Raw genomic sequence first — 20,760 nt, 5'->3', positions numbered from 1 at the left:
GAGAGAGAGAGAGAAAGAGAGAGAGAGAGAGAGAGACCTGGCTAGTTTTTCTCTGAGCTTAACTCTCTTGTTTCAGGATCCTCTTACTTGGTACTATTTTTTTTTTTTAATCATTCCTGTTTTGGCTCTAGAGAAAGGGTTCTTAACCTTTTTTTGTGTTAGGGACCCCTCTGGCAATTTGTTGAAATCTACGGACTCTTTCTCAGAATAATGTTTTTAAGTAATGGAAAAAAATGCTAAATTTCAGTTTGAGGTTAATGAAAACAAAGATGTTATTTTTTCCATTCAGGTTCACAGAGTCTGTGGACCCCAGGTTGAGATCCTCTGTTTTAGAGGGATTTAGACTCTGCTGCAGCCTTTCAGATCATCATCTTTCCCGGAGTAATTCAGTCTTTCAAAGCTTCATATAATTGTATAAAAACTAACAAACTACAAAAACAACTTTTGCTGGGATTAATAAAAAGGGGATCATAATAATGATGCCTTCAATAATCCAGTCTATTTGATAAGAGTACCAATATATGTTTGTAATAGACAGAACACCTAAGAACATCAGGATATTTTGCCAAGAAAATGGAGAAATATGCAGAGAAAATTGGATAATTTTATCTTACTAACAATCAGATGCAAGAGAAATTTCAAACATTAGCACCCAAAAAACTGACATGCAATGAATGATCTGTGAAGCCAACAAAATTAACCCCCATACTGGAGGCTTGCTAGCTACACTAATTAGTTTTAGGTTTAAGTTCTCATGTACAGGATACACAAAAAATCTTGACTTCTCATAAAAGGAAGGCATTGGGGAAGAATGGTGGCTACCTTGGAGGTTTCCGAGAAGGTTATTCCCCTATTTGCTAAACAAAAGGGTGCATGAAGCAGCAGCAATCAGTTAACAGAGAAACATAAACAGACTGATATGATTTAAAAATGAGGATTCCAGAGTAAAGGGCAATCCATTTTTAGAATATTCCCCAGATTGATCTTCAGGTTAGGCAAGGTTGTGGAGAAAGGAGAAATTATTTACATATGCTAAAGGGAATGACTATTTCTTCAATATTTCTCCACGACAAAACAGGCTACATGCTTTGTAAAATTTAAAAAAATATATAGACATTGCAGGTATCTGCACAAACACTAGATAAATACTTTGAAATGAATGGAAGATAACTAATAGCTCTCCTTTGCTCTGCAGAGCAAAAAAGAGAACACTTCCAAATAAATTACTTGAATGGTTCATTCCTATTAGACATAACTGAAGGGCATTTTTAAAGTACATAATGAGAAACCAAGAAGCCTCGTCTTGTTCTAGGAAACAGAAAACCCGAATTGTGAAAGGTCTGAGGAAGTGTAAAAATATAATTTAAAAATGCGACGGTACTTGCGAGAAAACTTACTCTTCTGCACTGTAAGGGGAGCTGTTGGCACGTAACAGGGAGGAGGGAGCGTGAGCTCAGCCACCAGCTTCTGCAATACCCACTCCCAGCTAGAAGCAGTCATGTTTCAACACCTCCGATTCCCCGATGCTGACAAGCTAAACAACTTGTTTTGTCTCTGGGAGCTCTTCTCTGGTGATTAACTGCTTATGGTGAATACTAATTACATGGAAGTACAGTACTGTGGCAACAGCGCCCTACTTCCTTTACCTGCTGCAGCCCCCGTCCTCTCAGGAATACAGAAAGCGCAACCAGAGCCAGAGCCACTAAACCCAGGAAAGAGCCATTTCTCCCCACTAAATAGATTTATTTTCTCTTCCCGCTGCAAGGTAGCACAACTTACTGACAAAGAAAGCTTCTTTAACCTTTTGACTACAACCCGAACATAATTACAATAGGGTGAGCATTTTAAATGATTGTAATAACCATAAGCGTAACTCTGCAGCATGGAGTCTGTGAATTAGTGAACTCTTATTGTGTCCTCAATTCCCCATGTCCCATGTTGAAAATTTACCCCAAATTGTCACTTCTTAGAAACTGCACCTCAGATTAAAATCTTCTCACCAGGGAGTCTATGAGAATTTGTTCTCGTGTTTTAAATCCTAAGTGCTTGTTAAAACGCCAACACTGCAAAATTAGAGACCATTAAACAATATAAGGCAGCAAGTGATTAAATCTACCAAACACACATTCAAAGCAACTTAAGCTACTTTTTAATTAAAAATAAAATATCACTGGCTAAATTCAGATGTCTTAGCTATTCAGAAAAAAAAAAGTTAGAAGGCTGTTCAAAATGCAAAATACTCCTGATATTGCCAGGCAAGATGCAAATGGGGGGTGGGAGGAGGGTGGCTGTTAGAGATGGAGGGAAGAATCCTCCCTTTCCTCCTGCTAGGTGTACCACATGGCTGACCTGTTTAGTCCATGGACATCCAGGAAGGAGGGAAGGCAATGTTGCAGGATAGAGAGTCCATGTGGCTGCTGATTAAATAAGCTTTATTAAGAGAGGCCTCTGAGGAGACAGTATATTCCACCCTCCTGGCAGGGGAGTGAGTTAAGTAATAGCAGCAGAGGTAGCTAGGCATTGAGTTACTAGCTATATTGACATGGAGGTTGGAGGGGGGAAGAAAGTTAGCAGATATTGTAAAATATCACTCAAACAAACTGATAATCACTGAAATTAATGGCATTGTTTGCTTTTAGATTTATTAAATAATTTGGGCTACAAAACATTTCCCCAATAAAGTTATAGTTAAATGTTTTAGCTTTAAGTTGTTTCTACTTGTTTAAAGTAAAGAAAAGAAAAATGGCCAGGAGGCTTAGTCAACCATGGGCGGAATGCCAACAATCTGAACATCAGACTTTTTCAGGCTGAGATGATATCATCCACTATGAAGCCCTGATACTCATTCTTTCTGAAGCATGAGGAAATTTACCAGTAAAACCTTACCTCACCCACAGAGTTTTCTTATTTTTAGGAATATTTGTGACTTTCTCAATGATTACTTTCAAAATCTTTTCCCCCTAGTTTATCTAAATGTCAAGAATATACTCTTCCTTTCAGGTGTGATCTTACCCAAAAAACTTGCCCTAAAATACAGGACAGGTACTCGGTAGCTGCAGGAATACAAGACATGGTATTCATATCGAATCACTTCTGATGTTGCAGCAGGAGCAACCACTTCAGAGTCATCAGAGTAGAGCTCAAAGTTATCCTAAAGCAAGCAAGGAAACAAAACAGACAAGTGTCAGTCAAAGTATGCTACTGTGGTGGGGATGGCTGCTATGGGGGATTCTCTGTTGTTCTCTGCTGCTTCACAGTTAAATAAATGTAGGGCAGGGAAGTAAATAAAGGGTAGCTAGTCTTCAGATCAGTATTTAACACATGAATGAGAAAACACTAGCACTACTTAATTCCAGCCTACTTTTGATTAATAAGGCAGTCTGATATAAAGAAACAAGGGAAAATACATTTCAACTGCAAAGCTTGCTGGCACAACTTGAGTAGTAAGATAGCTACAGAAACAATCTTCTTCCTTACCTGTTACATATAAAAACACCTACTACTTGGACAGGTGGGTGAAAAATAACCTTTAAGAGTCTACTGTGCTTGCCAAAAGTTCATTGGCTGCCAGAAGAAAAGTTCCTACTTCCATTTTGAGTAGGAAAATAGGGTTTTTAGACACATTTCAAAAGCAGAGATGAATCTTTGTTATTTATTTGTATATAATCATCAGTATGTAATAATTTATTATATGCCATCAATAATTTGTTATTATATATCATCTATTTCTATAACAACCCTTGATTTATAATAAAGTAGGCAAATGTCAGACTAAGATTAAATGGGATTTTGTGATTAGGTAAAAAGGAATGTTTAGCAGTCAAGTACATTTTTATTACACATTACTAGTTACAATTTATATTTTAATTTTAGATGAGGGATGGTAATTTAGGAATTTACCTTTTATTCTATGTAATAGAACAAAATCAATTGAAATGAATGACATTTTTTCCCTCCACAATCCCATTTACATCTTCATTCTGAAGAATTCCCTTCAAAAGTAATAATGTGGTAGAGCAAAGGAGAAGTATGACTAGTATATTCTTATCAAATGTAAAAAAAAAAAAATCAAAAAAACGAATAGAAAAAAGTACAAGGGAATATTCCAGGTGTTATCAGTCTGAAACAAGGCTTCATTCTTACATATCAAGTCATCTAAAACATATCCAACCCTTATCACTTCTTGTTATTCCTCATTCACAATCAAATAATTAAGGAGTTGTAAGAATTCATCTTTTTTGAACACTAAACTTGCTTACACATGTTTTGACTAAGCCACAGTAACATATTTATCAATTTAGCAAAAAATTAAAACGTTTAGAGAAGTAGCATGGCACAGTCAACAGAGATACCAGTCTTGGAGTCAGGAAAACCTAGATTCCGGTCCTTCCTCTGACAGGTACTAACTGTGTGACTATGGGCAAGGCACTTAATCTCTTAGTAGCTCCAGGAAGCCCTTTAACATCATAAATTCCATTAAAGAAGTTCCTGATCTACATAAGAGGTTAGTTTTTCCACAATGGGAGTTCTCTATATGGATGAAATCAGAAATGTGGATACCATTCATCCCCAGGAGGAAAAAAAGAGAAAACCCAGAAATTTCTAAAAGGCAGTAGATGAGGCGGAAGGCATAGGTAGGATCCCATGACCTAAAATTCCACAGAAGAAACTGGTTCAAAGGTGAACAGAAACACCAGAGAATGAAATTCTAATGACACAAGTCCTGAAAGAAAAAGAGTTCGGATGCACTGGGAATTCATCAACCAACACAGATTTTTTTTTAAAGTCACATAAAGAAACTAGAAGAAAGTAATAGGTAATGAAAAATAAACAAAAAAGAATGACACAGTCCAATAAGAGCAATGGCAAAGATACCACAGCTCAGAATAAGCAAAAATTGAAGATAAATGCTGAGAAGTAAGGAACTTTTTTCTTTGTTTGGTTTGGTTTTATTTTAAACCATATTAGAATTAAAAAGAAAATGAAGGAACAGTTCCACTGTTTGTAATGGATAGGATGATGATAATGGCAAAAGGAGAAGGTAGTCCTGTTTTGTTTCTGTTTTCTTTTCTAAGGAAATTACCTTTAGCCTGGGAAGGGCAGAATGAAAATGGTCAACATGGAGTTGAAACCCAAGAGAAAAGTGGACATGTGAAGAAAGTACCTACCTAGCTTCATATGACCAACTCATAAAATGCATCATATTATCATTGTGAGACAGCTGGAAAGATAGGGTTAGATGAGAATATAGTTAGATGAATTCAGAAGAGGTTCAATAACCAGACTTAAAGAATAATCCTTAATAGGTTGATGTTATCTTAGAAGGCAATCTAGGGTAAGCTCTCAAAGCACCTGTCCTTCAGTCTTTCTTTTCAGCACAGTAAAAATGACTAGGATGAAGGCAAAAATAATGTGCATATCAAATTTTAAGATGCTATGAAGCTGGAGAGATAGTTAATATGTTGGACCTAACAGGGTATAACACTGGGCCAAATCTAATAAGATTAATTTTAATAGGAAAAAATGCAAAGTCTAATTTACTTGAGTTAAAAATAATTCCACTGCACAAAACGAATTTTAGGGAAGGAGAATAAATACCACTTTGTGTTAAAAAAAAAAAAAGATTTAGAGTAGGAAGGTATAAAGGACTACATGTTCACTATGAGTTAAACAGTGTGTCAGGTAGACCTAAAAGCCAATGTTATATTAGGTTGACTTAAGAGAGGCACTGTATCCAGAGCAAGGGACAACATGATAGTTTTCTACAGTACTATGTCAGAGCTCATTTGGAGTATTTTGTTGAATTCTTGTCTCCACATTTCGGAAAAGACATATGTTAATAGGATGGAGTGTATTCAGAGAAAGATGATGAGGATGATGAAGAAACTGGAGACTGGAGATCATGCTAAAGGAGGATCAGTAGAATTGCATATGTTTGTACTGCAGAAGAGAAGCATTGGGGATGGGGAACCATTATAGTTTATTCAAGTATCTGAGGGCTGTTGTCCTGTTTGACACCCAAAGGCAGAACTAGGAATAAAGAGCTTAAGTAGTAGAGAGGCAGATATACATTGGGTTTTAGGGGAAGCTTTCTAACAATTAGAGCTGTCAAAAAGTCCAATGGGATGCCTCAGGGGAAAGTGTATTACCCCCTCAGCTGAGGTTTTCAATGGGAGGCTGAATAACTTGCCAGATATATTATAGATAGAATTTTTATTTATTTGTACATGGACAACATGTCCTCTAAGGTCCATTATAAGTCTGACAGTCTGTGATTCTGTGAAATAAAACTCCCAGGTATTTGAAAGGTTAAGTACTGAAGAAATGAAAAAGAATTTAAATAATTTTCCATTTTCTTTTGACATAATTTTAAAATTGCAAGTATTCTTGGGAATTCTCTAAGACTACAAGTTGCAGAAGTGTGACCTGCACTGAGAAAGTGTTTCCTCATCTGGGAGTTCCCTATGCCACTGAAATCATAGGTCCAGTCCCTATTCCTATTCCCCATAATTTTAAAATACACGTATTTCTTCTTTAATATAAATTCTCAACTATGGTTTGAAAAGTAAGCAATTGATTAAGTGGGGCGGCTAAGTGGCACAGTGGAGAGTGCTGAGCCTGGAGCCAGGAAGACTCATTTTACTGAATTCAAATCTGGCCTCAGACACTTACTAGCTGTATGACCCTGGGCAAGTCACTTAATCCTGTTTGTCTCAGGTTTCTAATCTATAACATGAACTGGAGAAGGAAATGGCAAACCACTCCATTATCTTTGCCAAGACAACCCCAAATAGGGTCAGGAAGAATCAAATGTGGCTGAAAATGACTTAACAACAACTACAAATTGATTAAACAAGTTGTAAGTTTGCTGTAAGAGCCTCCTCTGAACTTAAAGAATTTGGAGATCCCTTTCCAATGCTATCCAACCTCCTTCTCTCTAATATTTAGTATTATGCTAGGTATCATAGGTACTTTCCTACAACCTACTTATACCCAATGAACCTCAATACTTAGCATATCAAAATAGTGTTTGTTGAACCTGGCAAATAGTTAAATAACAAAATCATTAGAGTAGAACCAGGACATCAATATTAGCAAAGAGTAACAATGTGTTTTTGACATTATTCAATTATCAGACAGCAAGGCACCCACTGGATGCCAGGGATGAACCTATATTCTTAAGAAAGCACTGGACATCCCCATCTTTAATTAATATTCACTTTAATAATGGAATACAATGGAATTGAAAGGACTTCATGGAATATAAATATGTATATACATATATATACACACACACCCACACCCACACATGCACACACATATATAATTTTGTTGTTCCTTGCTAGATTATAAGCTAGTGGAAGGCTGTTTATTAAACAAGAGAATGAATACCTGAAGGAAGCCAAATTCTTCTGTCAGTCTTAAATTCAAGCCGAAATTCAACAAATATTTATTGAGTACTTTGCTATTAGGAAAAGTACTGTGCTGAGTGCTGAAGGAAATGCAAGAATAAGTAAAATACAATTTCTGCACTCTAGGACCTTACACATCATTGCTACAGGAGGTAGAATATGCGGAATTCATGTTTTTTAAAATGATTCTTTTTTTATGTGTTTATTATTTACTCATATAACATTTTCCTTAATCCCAAACTACATTTTGTGGGATAGTGTTTTTGTGGCAGCTGAATTGAGGGAGTAAAGAAAAGTAAGATAAAGGTTGGTAATGATCTCGCATATCTAAGAACAGATTTATAAAATCACTGACTAGTTAACCTTTCTCAAGAATCAAAATGAAAACCTAAGATATGTTGAAAGAGCTATTTTCTTTGGTTGGCTTTGCTGGGCCAGAATGAAGAGTAAATTTTGTGGTTTAGGGTGTGATATATAAACTATAGCTTTTTAAAGAATCACTTTTTCTGAGGCAGCTAGGTGGTGCAGTGAATACAGCACCGAACCTGAAGTCAGAAGGACCTGAGTTCAAACCTTGGCCTCAGATACTTGACAGTTAACTAGCGGTGTGACCTTGGGCAAGTCACTTAACCCCAACTGCCTTCCTTACCCCCTCCAAAAATTTTTTTAAAAATCACTTTTTCCCTAAAAGCTAGTCTTTTTAAAAGGGAAGAAATAGGAGAAATGATTAATTAAACAATTATGAAATGAACAATTCTCTCATGATTTTGTCAGTTTTAAAGTAAACCACAAGGTTACTTCCCTATTTCACTTTTATTTTATAACCTCTCCAAGAATAAGTTCCATTTGTCTGTGACACAGAACTCCCAACAACAGAAGGCCCCTGGGACTTTGCCTGAGAGTGCTGACATAGGGCAGGGGGAAGGAATGTTAGTTAACTTGGACCAGAGCAGACTAGCCTGCAAACACTCACAGCACAAGAAGCTGAGGATCAGAGGTGATGACAATGGCCTCTGGATGTCCCAGAGTCATTCGTTGTCTCTCCACACTCATTGCCAATACATCTGTCCCAGATTCGAGCACACAGTTAAAGTTTCTGTTATAGTTCTGCTACACAATAATGCTTCTACTTTATTAACCATTAAAAAGGCCCTTACAGTGAACAAAGAGTGAATATCTTGAGAATACCTCATAACATTTTACTTAGCTAAAGTCCTGTATCATCAACTACATACAAGACACCTACTTCTGGATAGCTTATCAGCATCTCAAACTCACCACATCCAAGGCTGTACTGAGTGAGTATGTTCTCCCATAAGTCTCCCCCTCCTCCAGAACTCCCTATTGCCGTTGAGGGCATCAGCATCCCTCCAGCCACTCAGATTCATCCCTGACTCTTTCTTCTTCCTTATCAATACCAATTATACATACTATCAGTTCTACCTCCATGATATCTCTTGCATCCATTCCCTTTTCTTTACTCACACATCTACCACACTAATTCAGGCCTTTACCGCCATTTGCTTCGACCACCTCTGAGTTGATCTTTCTTCTGAGGTTTCCCTTCATACTGCTGCCATCATCATTAGCAGCAGCAGCAAGAAACATTTATCAAGTGCTTATTATTGCCATATATTATGCTAAGTGCTGGGAATATAAAAAAGGGCAAAAACATCTTCCCTCTCAAGATATTCTTCCTCTGGCACAGGTCTGATCAGTTTACTCCCCTGCCTAAAAAATTCTGAGGCTTCTCTTTGAATTTGGGATAAAATAAATACAAATTCCCCAAGATAGTGCTTAAGAACCTTCACAGCATGACTCCAACCTACCTACCCTGAATTATTTCATACTTCGTACATCCTTTAGACACTCATTAGTCAAACTGTAGTACTAGCTATTCCCCCAATCTATTGTCCCCTTTCCTGTCTCCATACATTCACATAGAACATTCCATGATGTCTGATATGTGTTCCCTTCTTATTTTCTCTTCTCAGAATCCTTGGTGTTTTTTTTCTTCAAAGTTCAGTTCTGGAAATATTACCTCTATGAAGTTTCCCTCCTCCTCCCTCTCTACCTCCTCAAGTAATCTTACATTTCTTTGTGTACATGTTGTATCCGTTCACTAGAATGTATGTTGCATCTTGAGGGCAGGGATTATTTTCATTTTGTCTTTCTCCCCCGGAATTTAGCACAATTCCTCCCTTGCACTCATACTTGATTATATTATTTTTATTACACTGAAAAGTTATTATAACTGTAATCACTAGAGAGTGGGATTTGATACTAGGTAAGTCTGCTGAGGATCACATTCAAAGAGATACACGTCACCAAGGAGGTAGTTCAAGGACATAGAAGCTAAGAATACAGAAGCTTCAATACTGGCATTAAAAGGCCTATTCCTATTATATGTCCTATTAACCATAATGTAATGGACCTCTTCAAAGGATGCTGCTTACTATAAGTCATATTAACTATGTTAATATATTACGATTACTAACGATAAAGTCACATATGAGCAGCAGCCTAATATCAGCAGAGACAGCTTGGGCTTCCAATGAGAGGAACAAACTACCAACTCCCAGGCAGAAGGAAAGAAACGCTCTGCAGCCTGCCATGTTTGGAACAAGATAAGGGGTGGAGGGGAGTCAACGTTAACCAGCTTATATCCAGTGACACTCTGCTGTTCATTATTAGCTCCATGATTCCTAGACACTACTTTCTTTAAGATGGTTTAGGAGATATCATTTGCCTGAAGCGTTCTGACTGAATGAAAAAGACTCTCTCCTCTCATTATGTGCCCTGAGACCATATGTTCTCTGGTACGAGCACAATGTTGATTGGTCATGATAGCACAAACCTTGTTTAAGAAAGCATTATCATTCTGGAGAAAACCATAAGCAATTCTTTGATAGATGAAACTCAGAGAAAATTTTGTCCACTGATTCTCCGGTGATCAGTATGGCACAAGGCATGAAAACAGGGAGACGCATACTTACTAAAGGCTTTCACTGCTGTCATGGTGGATGTCCATGAAATTTATTACGTGCTGATTCATGGGTTTAGAGCTGGAAGGGAACTTAGAGGTCGTCTGACACAACCTCCTCATTTTATTTATCTACTTTCAACCGCCTCATTTGATAGATGAGGAAACTCTGAGGTAGAGAAAGATAAAGGGACTTGCTCAAGGCATAAATAGCAGTCTGAATTTGAACTGATGTCCTCTGAGTGCAGATACAGGGCTCTTTTCACTATCCTGTACAGATGGAGGAGAGAATTCCTAAAGTGAGCAATGTCCTTTATAGGTTCTTGTTTTCACATAGCCATATGCTGATAAAATCAGGTCCAAAAATGTCATAGGACCTCCTCAGTGAGATCCTCAGCCATTCAAATGATCTGGCTTAGCAGCCTGCTATGGGAGCTGGATTGGCATTCATATGTGTGTGCATGTATTATGTATATATATATATATATATATGTACTTATATGTATCATCCTATAGATATATTATCCAATAGATAGATATCATCCCATTGATTATGTGTGTGTGTGGGCCCACTGGGGTCACTGAATGGAGCAGGTGCTGAGCTTTCCTGACCACTTCCAGGGAGATGTGCTCAGCACTGAAAGACTTATCCCTTTAGGATGACACAGCAATTGTTTCATTCCCATGACAGAAGCAGGAGAGGGGGACATATTCAAAGACCCACTAACCCGAGAAGAGCCACTCAGCAGTCTCTAAAGGCAGAGGCAATTCCACTCTCACTCTCTTCTTGACTCCAGAATGGATGACATGGACCATTCTCCGGTGCCAGCTTGTGAGGCAGGGAGAAAGGGCAGATTTCTCTTCCCCATGCTGGTTGATTGCACATGGTAGCTAGAGTAGAGGCTCATCTAAGTAAGCCTAAATTAGTATATATCAAGGTCTGGCTCCCTATTCTGTTTTTGGGTTGTTTTTTTTCTCCTCTGAGTAAAGGTGGCCAAATAGCAATCCTGAGTTGGACTGTGAAGTAGCCTCATGAGTTCAAGAAGTCAGAGGCTATTAAATTCCTCTGCTGGTGCTGACTATAGGGCCATCCCCACACTCGCTCTTAGGACAGAAGGCGAACATCAACAGGAGGGTAAGCCCGAGTCCCGGCCTGCCTCACCATAAGACGGTGTTATGGAAGTTGTATGGATAGTACAGAGTAAAGGTGAAGGTGAAATGTTTATTCAACAATCCCACCAAGGGTCTCATGCTTTAATGTTCTAAGTCGTCACCTTTCTAAAAAGGTAAAATAGTGGTCACATGTTACCATATCATGTTTTAAGTATGGTAGGGGGTAGCGAGGCAGCGCAGTGAATAGAGCACCAGCCCTGGAGTCAGGACAACCTGAGTTCAAATCCAGCCTCAGACAGCTGACACACTAGCTGTGAGACCTTGGGCAAGTCACTTAACCCCAATTGCCTTTCCTTTCCCCTTCCAAAAAAAATTTATGGTAAGCATTTCTTTTATATGGCTCTCCTATGCCTTCTCTCCCTTATTCATTGACTACCTTTATACTCCATTTTAAAGGAGCCCTGATAGTTACCAAATCTGTTTTAAGTGACTCGCCCCCAGGGCTTTGGGGCAGGGGTATAAAGAGACAATAAGAAAAAGCATAATCCATCTTTTTTAGAGTCCTGGCATCACCAGTACTAAATCAGGTACTCCAAGAGCTAGTACCATTTCATACTATTAATAAAAAAGTATTTTATTATGTGTCTACTAACTGCCAGGCACTGTGCTAAGCACTGAAGATACAAGGACAAAGAATGAAAGAATCCTTACACAAAAGGAGCTTACATTCTATTGCAGGAGAGAAGTACATATATAAATGTATACAGCATAAATATGAAGTGAATAAAGTAGTTTGGGTGAGGGTGAGCACTCCAGCCCCCTTGGGCCTAGCCAGTCTGTTGTTTATAAACCCACATTGGTGGAAACCTTTTGGCTGAAAAATGTCTATTACCTAGATTATGACATGGCTTTCATGGCAAGCCCAGGCCCCACAACAACGAGATAGGCCTAACATAGAATGGGAGAAAAAAAACAGTCTGGTTTGCACTGGGGAAACTGCACAACACTTTAAATAATTCCAAGCCATTCTCTGACAAAACAAAACCAAAAATTATCTTTTTTGACATCAACATTCTTCCAGCAAATGCTATATGGTGGCAAAAATCATGGAAAACTATGATCTCTGAAGAATTAAAAATTGTGGGCGATCCAAAGGACAATAGAGAAATGCATAAAGCACATGTCATAAGGAAAGTGTGTGATTGGAAAAGAAAGTGGAATGGTCAAGAAATAAGAGTCAGAGATAGATAACACGTGGAAGACTTGCTAATGCATTGTTACTTCTCGAATATTAAAAGACCTAAAGGAAAGGCAGCTAGGTGGCCCAAAGGATAAATTGCTGGGACTGCAGTCAGGAAGACTCATCTTCATGAGTTCAAATCCAGCCTCAGACACTAGCTGTGTGCTCCCTGGCAAGTCATTTAACCCTGTTTGCTTCAGCTCCTTGGCTGTAAAATGAGATGGTAATGGCAAACCTTTCCAATAATCTCTGTTAAAAAAAACCCCAAATGGGATCATGAAGAGTTGGACATGACTGAGCAACAGCAGCAAAGGAAAGGGCCTCACCCCCAATAGTGAATTGAGGGCTGATAAATGGGTATGAATAAGAATCACACAGAATAAGAAAGCATGGATGAATTGTGATCTGTACTTTTGGAAAGAGTAAGTATATTGATGAACCATGAGAATATCCAAGTATTCTGGAGAAGAATATAGAGAGCTAAGAAATTCCTCCATCTTTGTGAGACAAGTTAAATCTTTCTCACTCTCTTTTTAGTATTTCTGCTATTTGCTATGTAACCTTGATCAAATCCTCTCTAGAATTCAGTTTTCTCAGCTATAAATTGAGGGAGCTGGGCTAGATAACTTTGTAGGTCTAAAGGCAATGATCTTATGGTCCTATAGTATTTACATTCAAAATCATCAAGATTTACAGGATAAGGGCTTTGCAAATTAGGTATCTCCTATATAATTATTAATTAAAGGAAAAAGAAAAAAAATTTTTTTTTGATTTTTGGAGGGCAGTTGGGGTTAAGTGACTTGCCCAAGGTCACACGGCTAGTTTTTGTGTTAAGTGTCTGAGGCTGGATTTGAACTCAGGTCTTCCCGACTCCAGGGCTGGTGCTCTATTCACTGCGCCACCTAGCCGTCCCCAAAAGAAAATATTTTAACCTGCTATTCTAGACTTCAGAAATTAAGTATGTTTTAGTTCAAAATTTCCCTTTTCATGTTATATAACATATATCCAGTTGTAACTATTACTCACCTTCACCATTTTTTACTTTCATTGGTAACTGGATTGCAAGACACTTTTTGTATCCCCAGGGTTTAGCATAGTGCCCCGCACACAGTAGGTGATTAATAAATATTTGCTGAATAATACAAAAAGAGGCTAAAGACAGCCTCTGCCTTCAAGGAGCTTACAATCTAATGGGAGAGACAACATGCAAACAAATATATACAAAGCAAGCTACATATAGGATACATATAGGAAATAATTAATAGAGAGAAGGTGCTAGAATTAAGAGGAGCTTGAGGAAGTCTTCCTGTAGAAGGTGAGATTTTAGATGGGGCTTAAAGGAAGCCAGGAAGGTCAGTGATCAAAGTGGGGGGGTAGAGGGAGGGCATTCCAAGCATGAGGGACAGCCAGAGAAAATGCCTGGAGCTGAGAGATGACGAATCTTGTCTCTGGAACAGCCAGGAGGCCAGTGTCACTGGACTGAAGAGTACATGTAGGGAAGGAAGGTATAAGGAGACTAGAAAGGCAGGAGGGGGCTGGGCTATGAAAGGCTTTGAATGCCAAACAAGAGTATTTTCTTTTTGTTCCTGCTTGGTGGGTGGGCAGGGGGAGGGGCAGGGAGAATGTGTGAACATGCTTGCCCCAATGCATAACCACTTTAGTGGCTAAAAGAAGAATGGATTGGAGTAAGGAGAGACTTCAGGCAGGCTGATCCACCAACAGGCTATTGTAATAATAAAGACATGAAGTGATGAAGGCCTACTCTAGAGTGGTGACAATGTCAGATGAGGAAAGGGGACAAATTTGAGAGACATTACAAAGGTATTATTGACAGGTCTTGGCAACAGTTTGGATATGGTCAGTGATAGTGAGGAAGCCAGTATGACTCCTGGTTGCAAGTCTGAGAGAGATGGAGGATGGTGTTGTTCTCTATAGTAATAGGGAAGGGGGTAGGGGGAGGATGGTTAGGAGGAAAGATAATAAATTCTGCTTTGGATGTGTTGTCTAAAATGTCTATTGGACATCCAGTCTGAGATGTCCAAAAGGCAATCAGAGATGCCAGACAGGAGGCCAGCTGAGAGACGGGGCAGGAAAGGTAGATCTGACAACCATCTGCATAGAGATGGTAATTAAATCCATGGGAGCTGATGAGATCACCAGGTAAAGCAAGACAGAAGAGAAGAGGGTCCAAGACAAACTGTGCAGTGAAGAGAACACTAGAATACAAGTCGGGGAGGCTTAGATTCAGATACTCAGCTCAGATACTAGCACATTACATGACCTCAGGCACCGTATTTTACTTCATTGAGCATAAGTTTCTTCAAAACTTCCTGTAAACTCAAGGGCTTGGACTGAATAATACAGCTAGCTATTCATAGGATGATAGGCTTAGAGCTGGAAGGGATAGCAGAAGTTATGTATTCCAATCCTCTTATTTTACAAGGGAGGAAACTGAAGCCCAGAGAAGTTAAATGACTTGTTTTAAGTGACAAAAGTTAGAATGGGAATCCAGGGCCTGCCTCCAAAGCCAACACTTTTTCCACTGAACCCTAAAGATGTCTAAACTCTCCTATAACTAAAACACTGAAAAGGGTCTTCTCCAAATGAAGTAACCCTAATTCTTTCTTTTTTCTCACATCTGAATCCATTTTGTGGTCTTTAATTGCATTTTATTTTCCTAAAATAGGAAAAAAAAACAAAAAAAAATCTATATTCCTTCAGTCTTATATCTAATGGCTATTTTTCTCCTTTTTCTTTCAATCTTAAGGATGCTACATTAGACTTTCCTAAGAAGATAATAAATTTTGAGCCTAAACGGATGAAAGTAATTAAATCCCAATGGGCTGAAAGTTTGGCTGAAGTCATTTTCTAAAGTAAGATATAGAACTACCCTAATTTAAACTAGAGAGATTTTAAATGTCTTGTGGAACAAACTACAAAATTCTTCATCATATGAATGAAGTACTATACTCAAATCCAAAAATGAGTGAATTTTATTCCCAAGGAATAAAAATTGCTAGCTCTTAAAACATATACCAAGAGGTTTAAATGTTTGTGAATCATAAAACTGTCTGTGAGAATAGTTCTTTTCTTAACAAACCCACAAGCAAACAGATGAGTTCCTTTTCACTTTCTTTACAATTGTCCTTCAAATATATCAATTTATGGATTCTCTTTTACCATGGGATGCCATTAAATAATATTTAATGGTGCAAGATTGAATGTCATGGCACTTCTATTACATTTGCATAAATGAGAAACACTACTGAGTTTTAATGAGAAACTCAATAACTCAATGCAAGTCATTTAATTTTTTTATTTGATCCATTTTTTGAGAGAGATGGGCAAAATATAAGAAGTTTCCTAAATTCTAAGTACATAGGATCTATGAATTTTCGCATTCCCAATTTTTAATGAAAGTAAAAAATAAGCTTTATCTTTCAGGGACCTTTATGATATGCAAATCTTTCCTATCTTTTCCAAGGATCGAGATTATATAAGTCAAGTTGACTGATATTTCAGTGCCCACAAACTAAAGCTCATCAGGTTGTTTAGCTAACCACAAGTCCCCTATATAACTCTTTACTATGCTATGACAACTCTAGCTCTTTTTTTTTTCTTTTGTAAAAAAAATTAATCAGCAATTTTTATTTTAACATATGTTTTTAAAACTTTGATTTCCAGATTCTTTCCCTTCTTCCCTCCTCGCCCACACCCACTGGGAAGACAAGCAATTCAATACAGGTTGCATATGTGTAGTTATGCAAAACATTTCCATAGTAATTATATTGTGAAACACTAACTATATTTCTCTCCATCCTATCCTGCCCACCACTTACTCTGTTTTCTACTTTTGACTCTGTCACTTTTCAAACATAAGTGCTTCTAACTACCCTCTCTCCCAATCTGCCCTCCCTTCTGTCATCCCCCCTCTTATCTCCTTCTCCCCTACTTTCCTATAGGGTAAGATACCCAAATGAGTGTGTATGTTACACCATTCCCTTTCACCTTCCCACTCTTCCCCTCCATTGTAACAGTTCTCTCTTGCCCCTTCTATATGAGATAATTTACCTTATTCAATCTCTCCTTTTCTCCTCTCATTATATTCCTCTCTCACGTCTTAATTTTATTTTTTAGATATCATCCCTTCCTATTCAACTAATCCTATGCCCTCTGTCTATGTATACATGCACACACATACACACATATGTATTTATACACCTATACTCTCCTATACATATATAATCATACATATATATATATATATATTCCCTGCAACTATCCTCATACTGAGAAAAGTTTCATGAGTTATAATTATCATTTTTCCATTAGGAATGTAAATAGTTCAACTTTAATATGTTCCTTATGATTTCTTTTTCCTGTTTACCTTCTCATGATTCTCTTGCTTGTTGTATTTGAAAGACAAATTTTCTGTTTCTCTTTTTTTCATCAAGAATACTTGAAAGTCCTCTATTTCATTAAATGACCATATTTTCCCCTGGAGCATTATACTCAGTTTTGCTGGGTAGGTGCTTCTTGGTTTTAATCCTAGCTCCTCTGATCTCTGGAATATCATATGCCATGCCCTCAATCCCTTAGTGTAGAAGCTACTATATCTTGTGTTATTCTTACTGTGTTTCCACAATACTCAAATTGTTTCTTCATGGCTGCTTGTAATATTTTATCCTTGACCTGGGAACTCTGGAATTTGGCTATGATATTCCTAGGAGTTTTCTTTTTGGGATTTTTTTCAAGAGGTGATTGGTGAATTCTTTCCATTTCTGTTTTACCCTCTGGTTCTAAAATATCAGGGCAATTTTACTTGAGAATTTCTTGGAGGATGATTTCTAGGTTCTTTCTTTGATCATGGCTTTCAGGTATTCCAATAATTTTTAAATGATCTCTCCTGGATCTATTTTCCAGGTCAGTGGTTTTTCCAATGAGATATTTCACACTGCCTTCTATTTTTTCATTTCTTTGGATCTGTTTTATAGCATCTTGATTTCTCATAAAGTCATTAGCTTCCATTTCCTCTAATCTAATTTTGAAGGAATAATTCTCTTTAGTGAGTTTTTGAAATTCCTTTTCCATCTGGGCAATTCAACTTTTTAATGCATTCTTCTCCTCATTGGCTTTTTGGGCCTCTTTTGCCATTTGAATTAGTCTGTTTTTAAGGTGTTATTCTTCGGTATTTTTTTTTGGTCTCCTTTGGCAGGCTGTTGACTCACTTTTCATGATTTTCTTGCATCATTCTCATTTCTCTTTCCAATTTTTCCTCCATTTCTCTTACTTGATTTTCAAAATCCTTCTTGAGCTCATCCATGGCCTGTAACCACCTCAATATTTTTTTCTTGGAAGCTTTTGGTGCAGGAATTTTGACTTCATTGACTTCTTCTGGTTCCATGTTTTGATCCTTTTTGTCCCCAAAAAAGGATTCTATGGTCTGATTGTGCTTCCTCTGCTTGCTCATCTTGCCAGCTAATTACTTGACTTTTGAGCTCTTTGCCACCTTAGAACTCTGTTTCCAGAGTGCAGAGAGCTGTGTCCCAAATTACTGGGATTTTCAAAGATATTGTCAGAGCTATGAGGAGGGCACCCTCTCTACAAACACCCCAAGTTCTGGCACACTGGTGATACACCCCAGGACCACCACCCAAAACCGTGATCCAGATCCAAGCAGGTCAAAGCAAGAGCAATTACCCTCTGAATGGTTGCTTGGTCCCCCTATGATCTGAAAGCCAGGAGCTCTGGAGGCAGCCACTTGGCGGGAGCTGCAGCTGCTGCACCTCATCACCTTTTGTCCCAGGGGCAGGGGCCAGACCGTGTTCTTCTATCACCTATTTCCAACAGAGTTCCCCACTGACCTTTTACTTTCTCTTTGGTGTTTATGGGTTGAGAAGTCTGGAAACTGCCACAGCTGCTGGTAATTCACTCTTGCCGGTTTGTGCCATGGGTCAGGGCTGCCCCGGCTCTGGTTATAGGCAATTTACATGGGGCTGCGCTTGGCTCCCAGCTTCTTGGTGTGATAGACCCTTCCTGTTGGCCCATCAGGCTGCCTTCAGCAGGAGATTTGCTTCTCTCTGTCACTTTGTGGGTTCTGTAGCTCTAAACTTTGTTTAGAGTCATATTTTACAGGTATTGGAGGTGTTTGGAGCAGGAGTCATGCGGAGTTCCTGCTTTATTCTACCATTTTGGCTCTGCCCCCCCAGCAACTTTAGCTCTTTAAAAAGTGTCCTGGGACTCTCTTTGGTCCATACCAGCCCTCCTCCACCCCATAATAGAGATAACAAACCAAACCAAAGGGACCATAGGTCTTGACCTTCTTATTCAAAAATGTATATCCTATCACATGTATACACCAGAACAGATACATACCCATCCCCACCCAGAGGCACACATAGTATACAGTCATTTCTGCAATAATGCTTGTTTCAAAAATATGAATTTGCTATAGTGAGATTGACATATTAGGCAATAATGAGTATAACGCTAATTTCATGTTTGCTTATGCACAATTTAGTCCAAACAGAGAATGTGGAAAACTGTACCACTTCACAATAACTCACAGGTGGCAACCCTTCCAACACTCATTTCTATAAACAAACTTCAGGTATCTTAAGGTGAAGTGCCATGTGTATTGTATGTCTTCTGGTGCAGTATGAGCTATGGGAAGAAGGTGGCTGGCTGGCACTTCCCCCTCACCTTCTGCCATGGCCATGAGTCTCAGAGTTGCAGCCCTGTGGAGGCCACCCTTTTGTCCTTAAACCTGTTGGCTTTGGCAGTTGGCCTGTAGGAAATCTGGGTACAGACCAGGAAGTAGACTAAGGCCATGGATGCTACCACTCTTTATTGTGGTATTTATGAATTTCTTATAAAACTATGCTGCCATTTTAATAGGTTCCTACCTTTTTAATGTGTCACTGATGAAGTTTTTAGTATTGTGATTGTGCCCCTAGCCCCATTTTCCCCATAAGCCCTATGATTTTTATTGCATAATTTTATACAATGCAGAAATTTTTAGGAACACATACGTCTTGTTATAGCAGGACTAATTGTACACATCCTCAGGTGCATAATCTGTCCTTATAACCATAATAATTTGCTTCTCTGAACTAAGCTAAGCCTGGGCCCAAGCCTGAAGTGGGTAAAATTTGTCTATTTAATCCCCACTTCCTCTTTTTTGGTGACCCTTTCTTCCCTTTCAGTATTATCTCACTCATGCCACTTTTCTTCAGCAAGTGGTGTCTCATATCCCTCCTTATCATTAGAGAAAAGGGATGTAATAAGTTACAAAAGGAACACCAATGAGATGTTAGGAGATTTCAAGTATCACCCTTCCTGGGTACAACTGCATTTTGTCTAAAGGAAGATCCCTTTCACACAAAAGGAGTGTAAGCTCACTCATTGTCTTTGTAAACTGAAAACCTAGCACAGTTTCTGGCACATGGTAAGAATTTTAATAAATGTTCACTGAATAGAATTGGATCAATAGTAAAATCTCAGGCATCAGTAGGAGAGATTTGACAGCTGCATGTGAGAACATTAATAGCATCTACTCAGATATATCACCTATGTAAACATGAACCTTGTTTATGCCTTAACACTGGTCCTGCCTCAGCCTGTGGAAGAAAGAGGTGGATGCAGCCAGTTACTCAGAAAAGAGGCACCCATGAAGGAAAGAATCACTCATTTCCAACTGAAACTTCAATATTATTCTGCTGCCTCCTGATCTACCATTTCTGATAACATATGGTACAAAACTGAGGTAGACAGCTCTAGTTGCAGGGCCTCCACATCTCTTTGTTACTAACTGTGGGTAGGCAGGCACTCTGCTATTTGTAATGCTGATGATAAATCAACATTCAAGGGGAGATTTTGAAGACATAAATAGAAAATCTGTGACACTGAATTAATGTATTTTTTCCAATACTTATAATGGCAAAGAACTATTTGCACAGTAAGAAAAATGCTAATTTTATTAAAGTGTTATTAAATGAGGCTTTTAGACTAAC

At 38.3% G+C, this 20,760-nt stretch overlaps 1 protein-coding gene across 6 annotated transcripts in view; it reads right to left on the bottom strand.

Moving 5' to 3' along the window:
* Positions 1–20,760, bottom strand: part of ATG10 (autophagy related 10) — a 318,137-nt gene that overhangs the window by 115,799 nt on the left and 181,578 nt on the right. For all 6 annotated transcript variants that reach the window (XM_069085042.1, XM_069085045.1, XM_069085043.1 and 3 more), the window contains one exon: positions 3,013–3,151. In XM_069085042.1, the coding sequence (XP_068941143.1) occupies positions 3,013–3,151 (139 nt within the window). The remainder of the gene's footprint in view (positions 1–3,012; positions 3,152–20,760) is intronic.

Source organism: Petaurus breviceps, unplaced genomic scaffold, assembly GCF_028583685.1.
Source record: "Petaurus breviceps papuanus isolate PSGF00001 unplaced genomic scaffold, PetGlider_PUasm1.0 175, whole genome shotgun sequence".
Lineage (NCBI taxonomy): Eukaryota > Metazoa > Chordata > Mammalia > Diprotodontia > Petauridae > Petaurus > Petaurus breviceps.
Note: the sequence above shows the minus strand (reverse complement) of the source record. Positions and strands in the feature narration are given on the sequence as shown.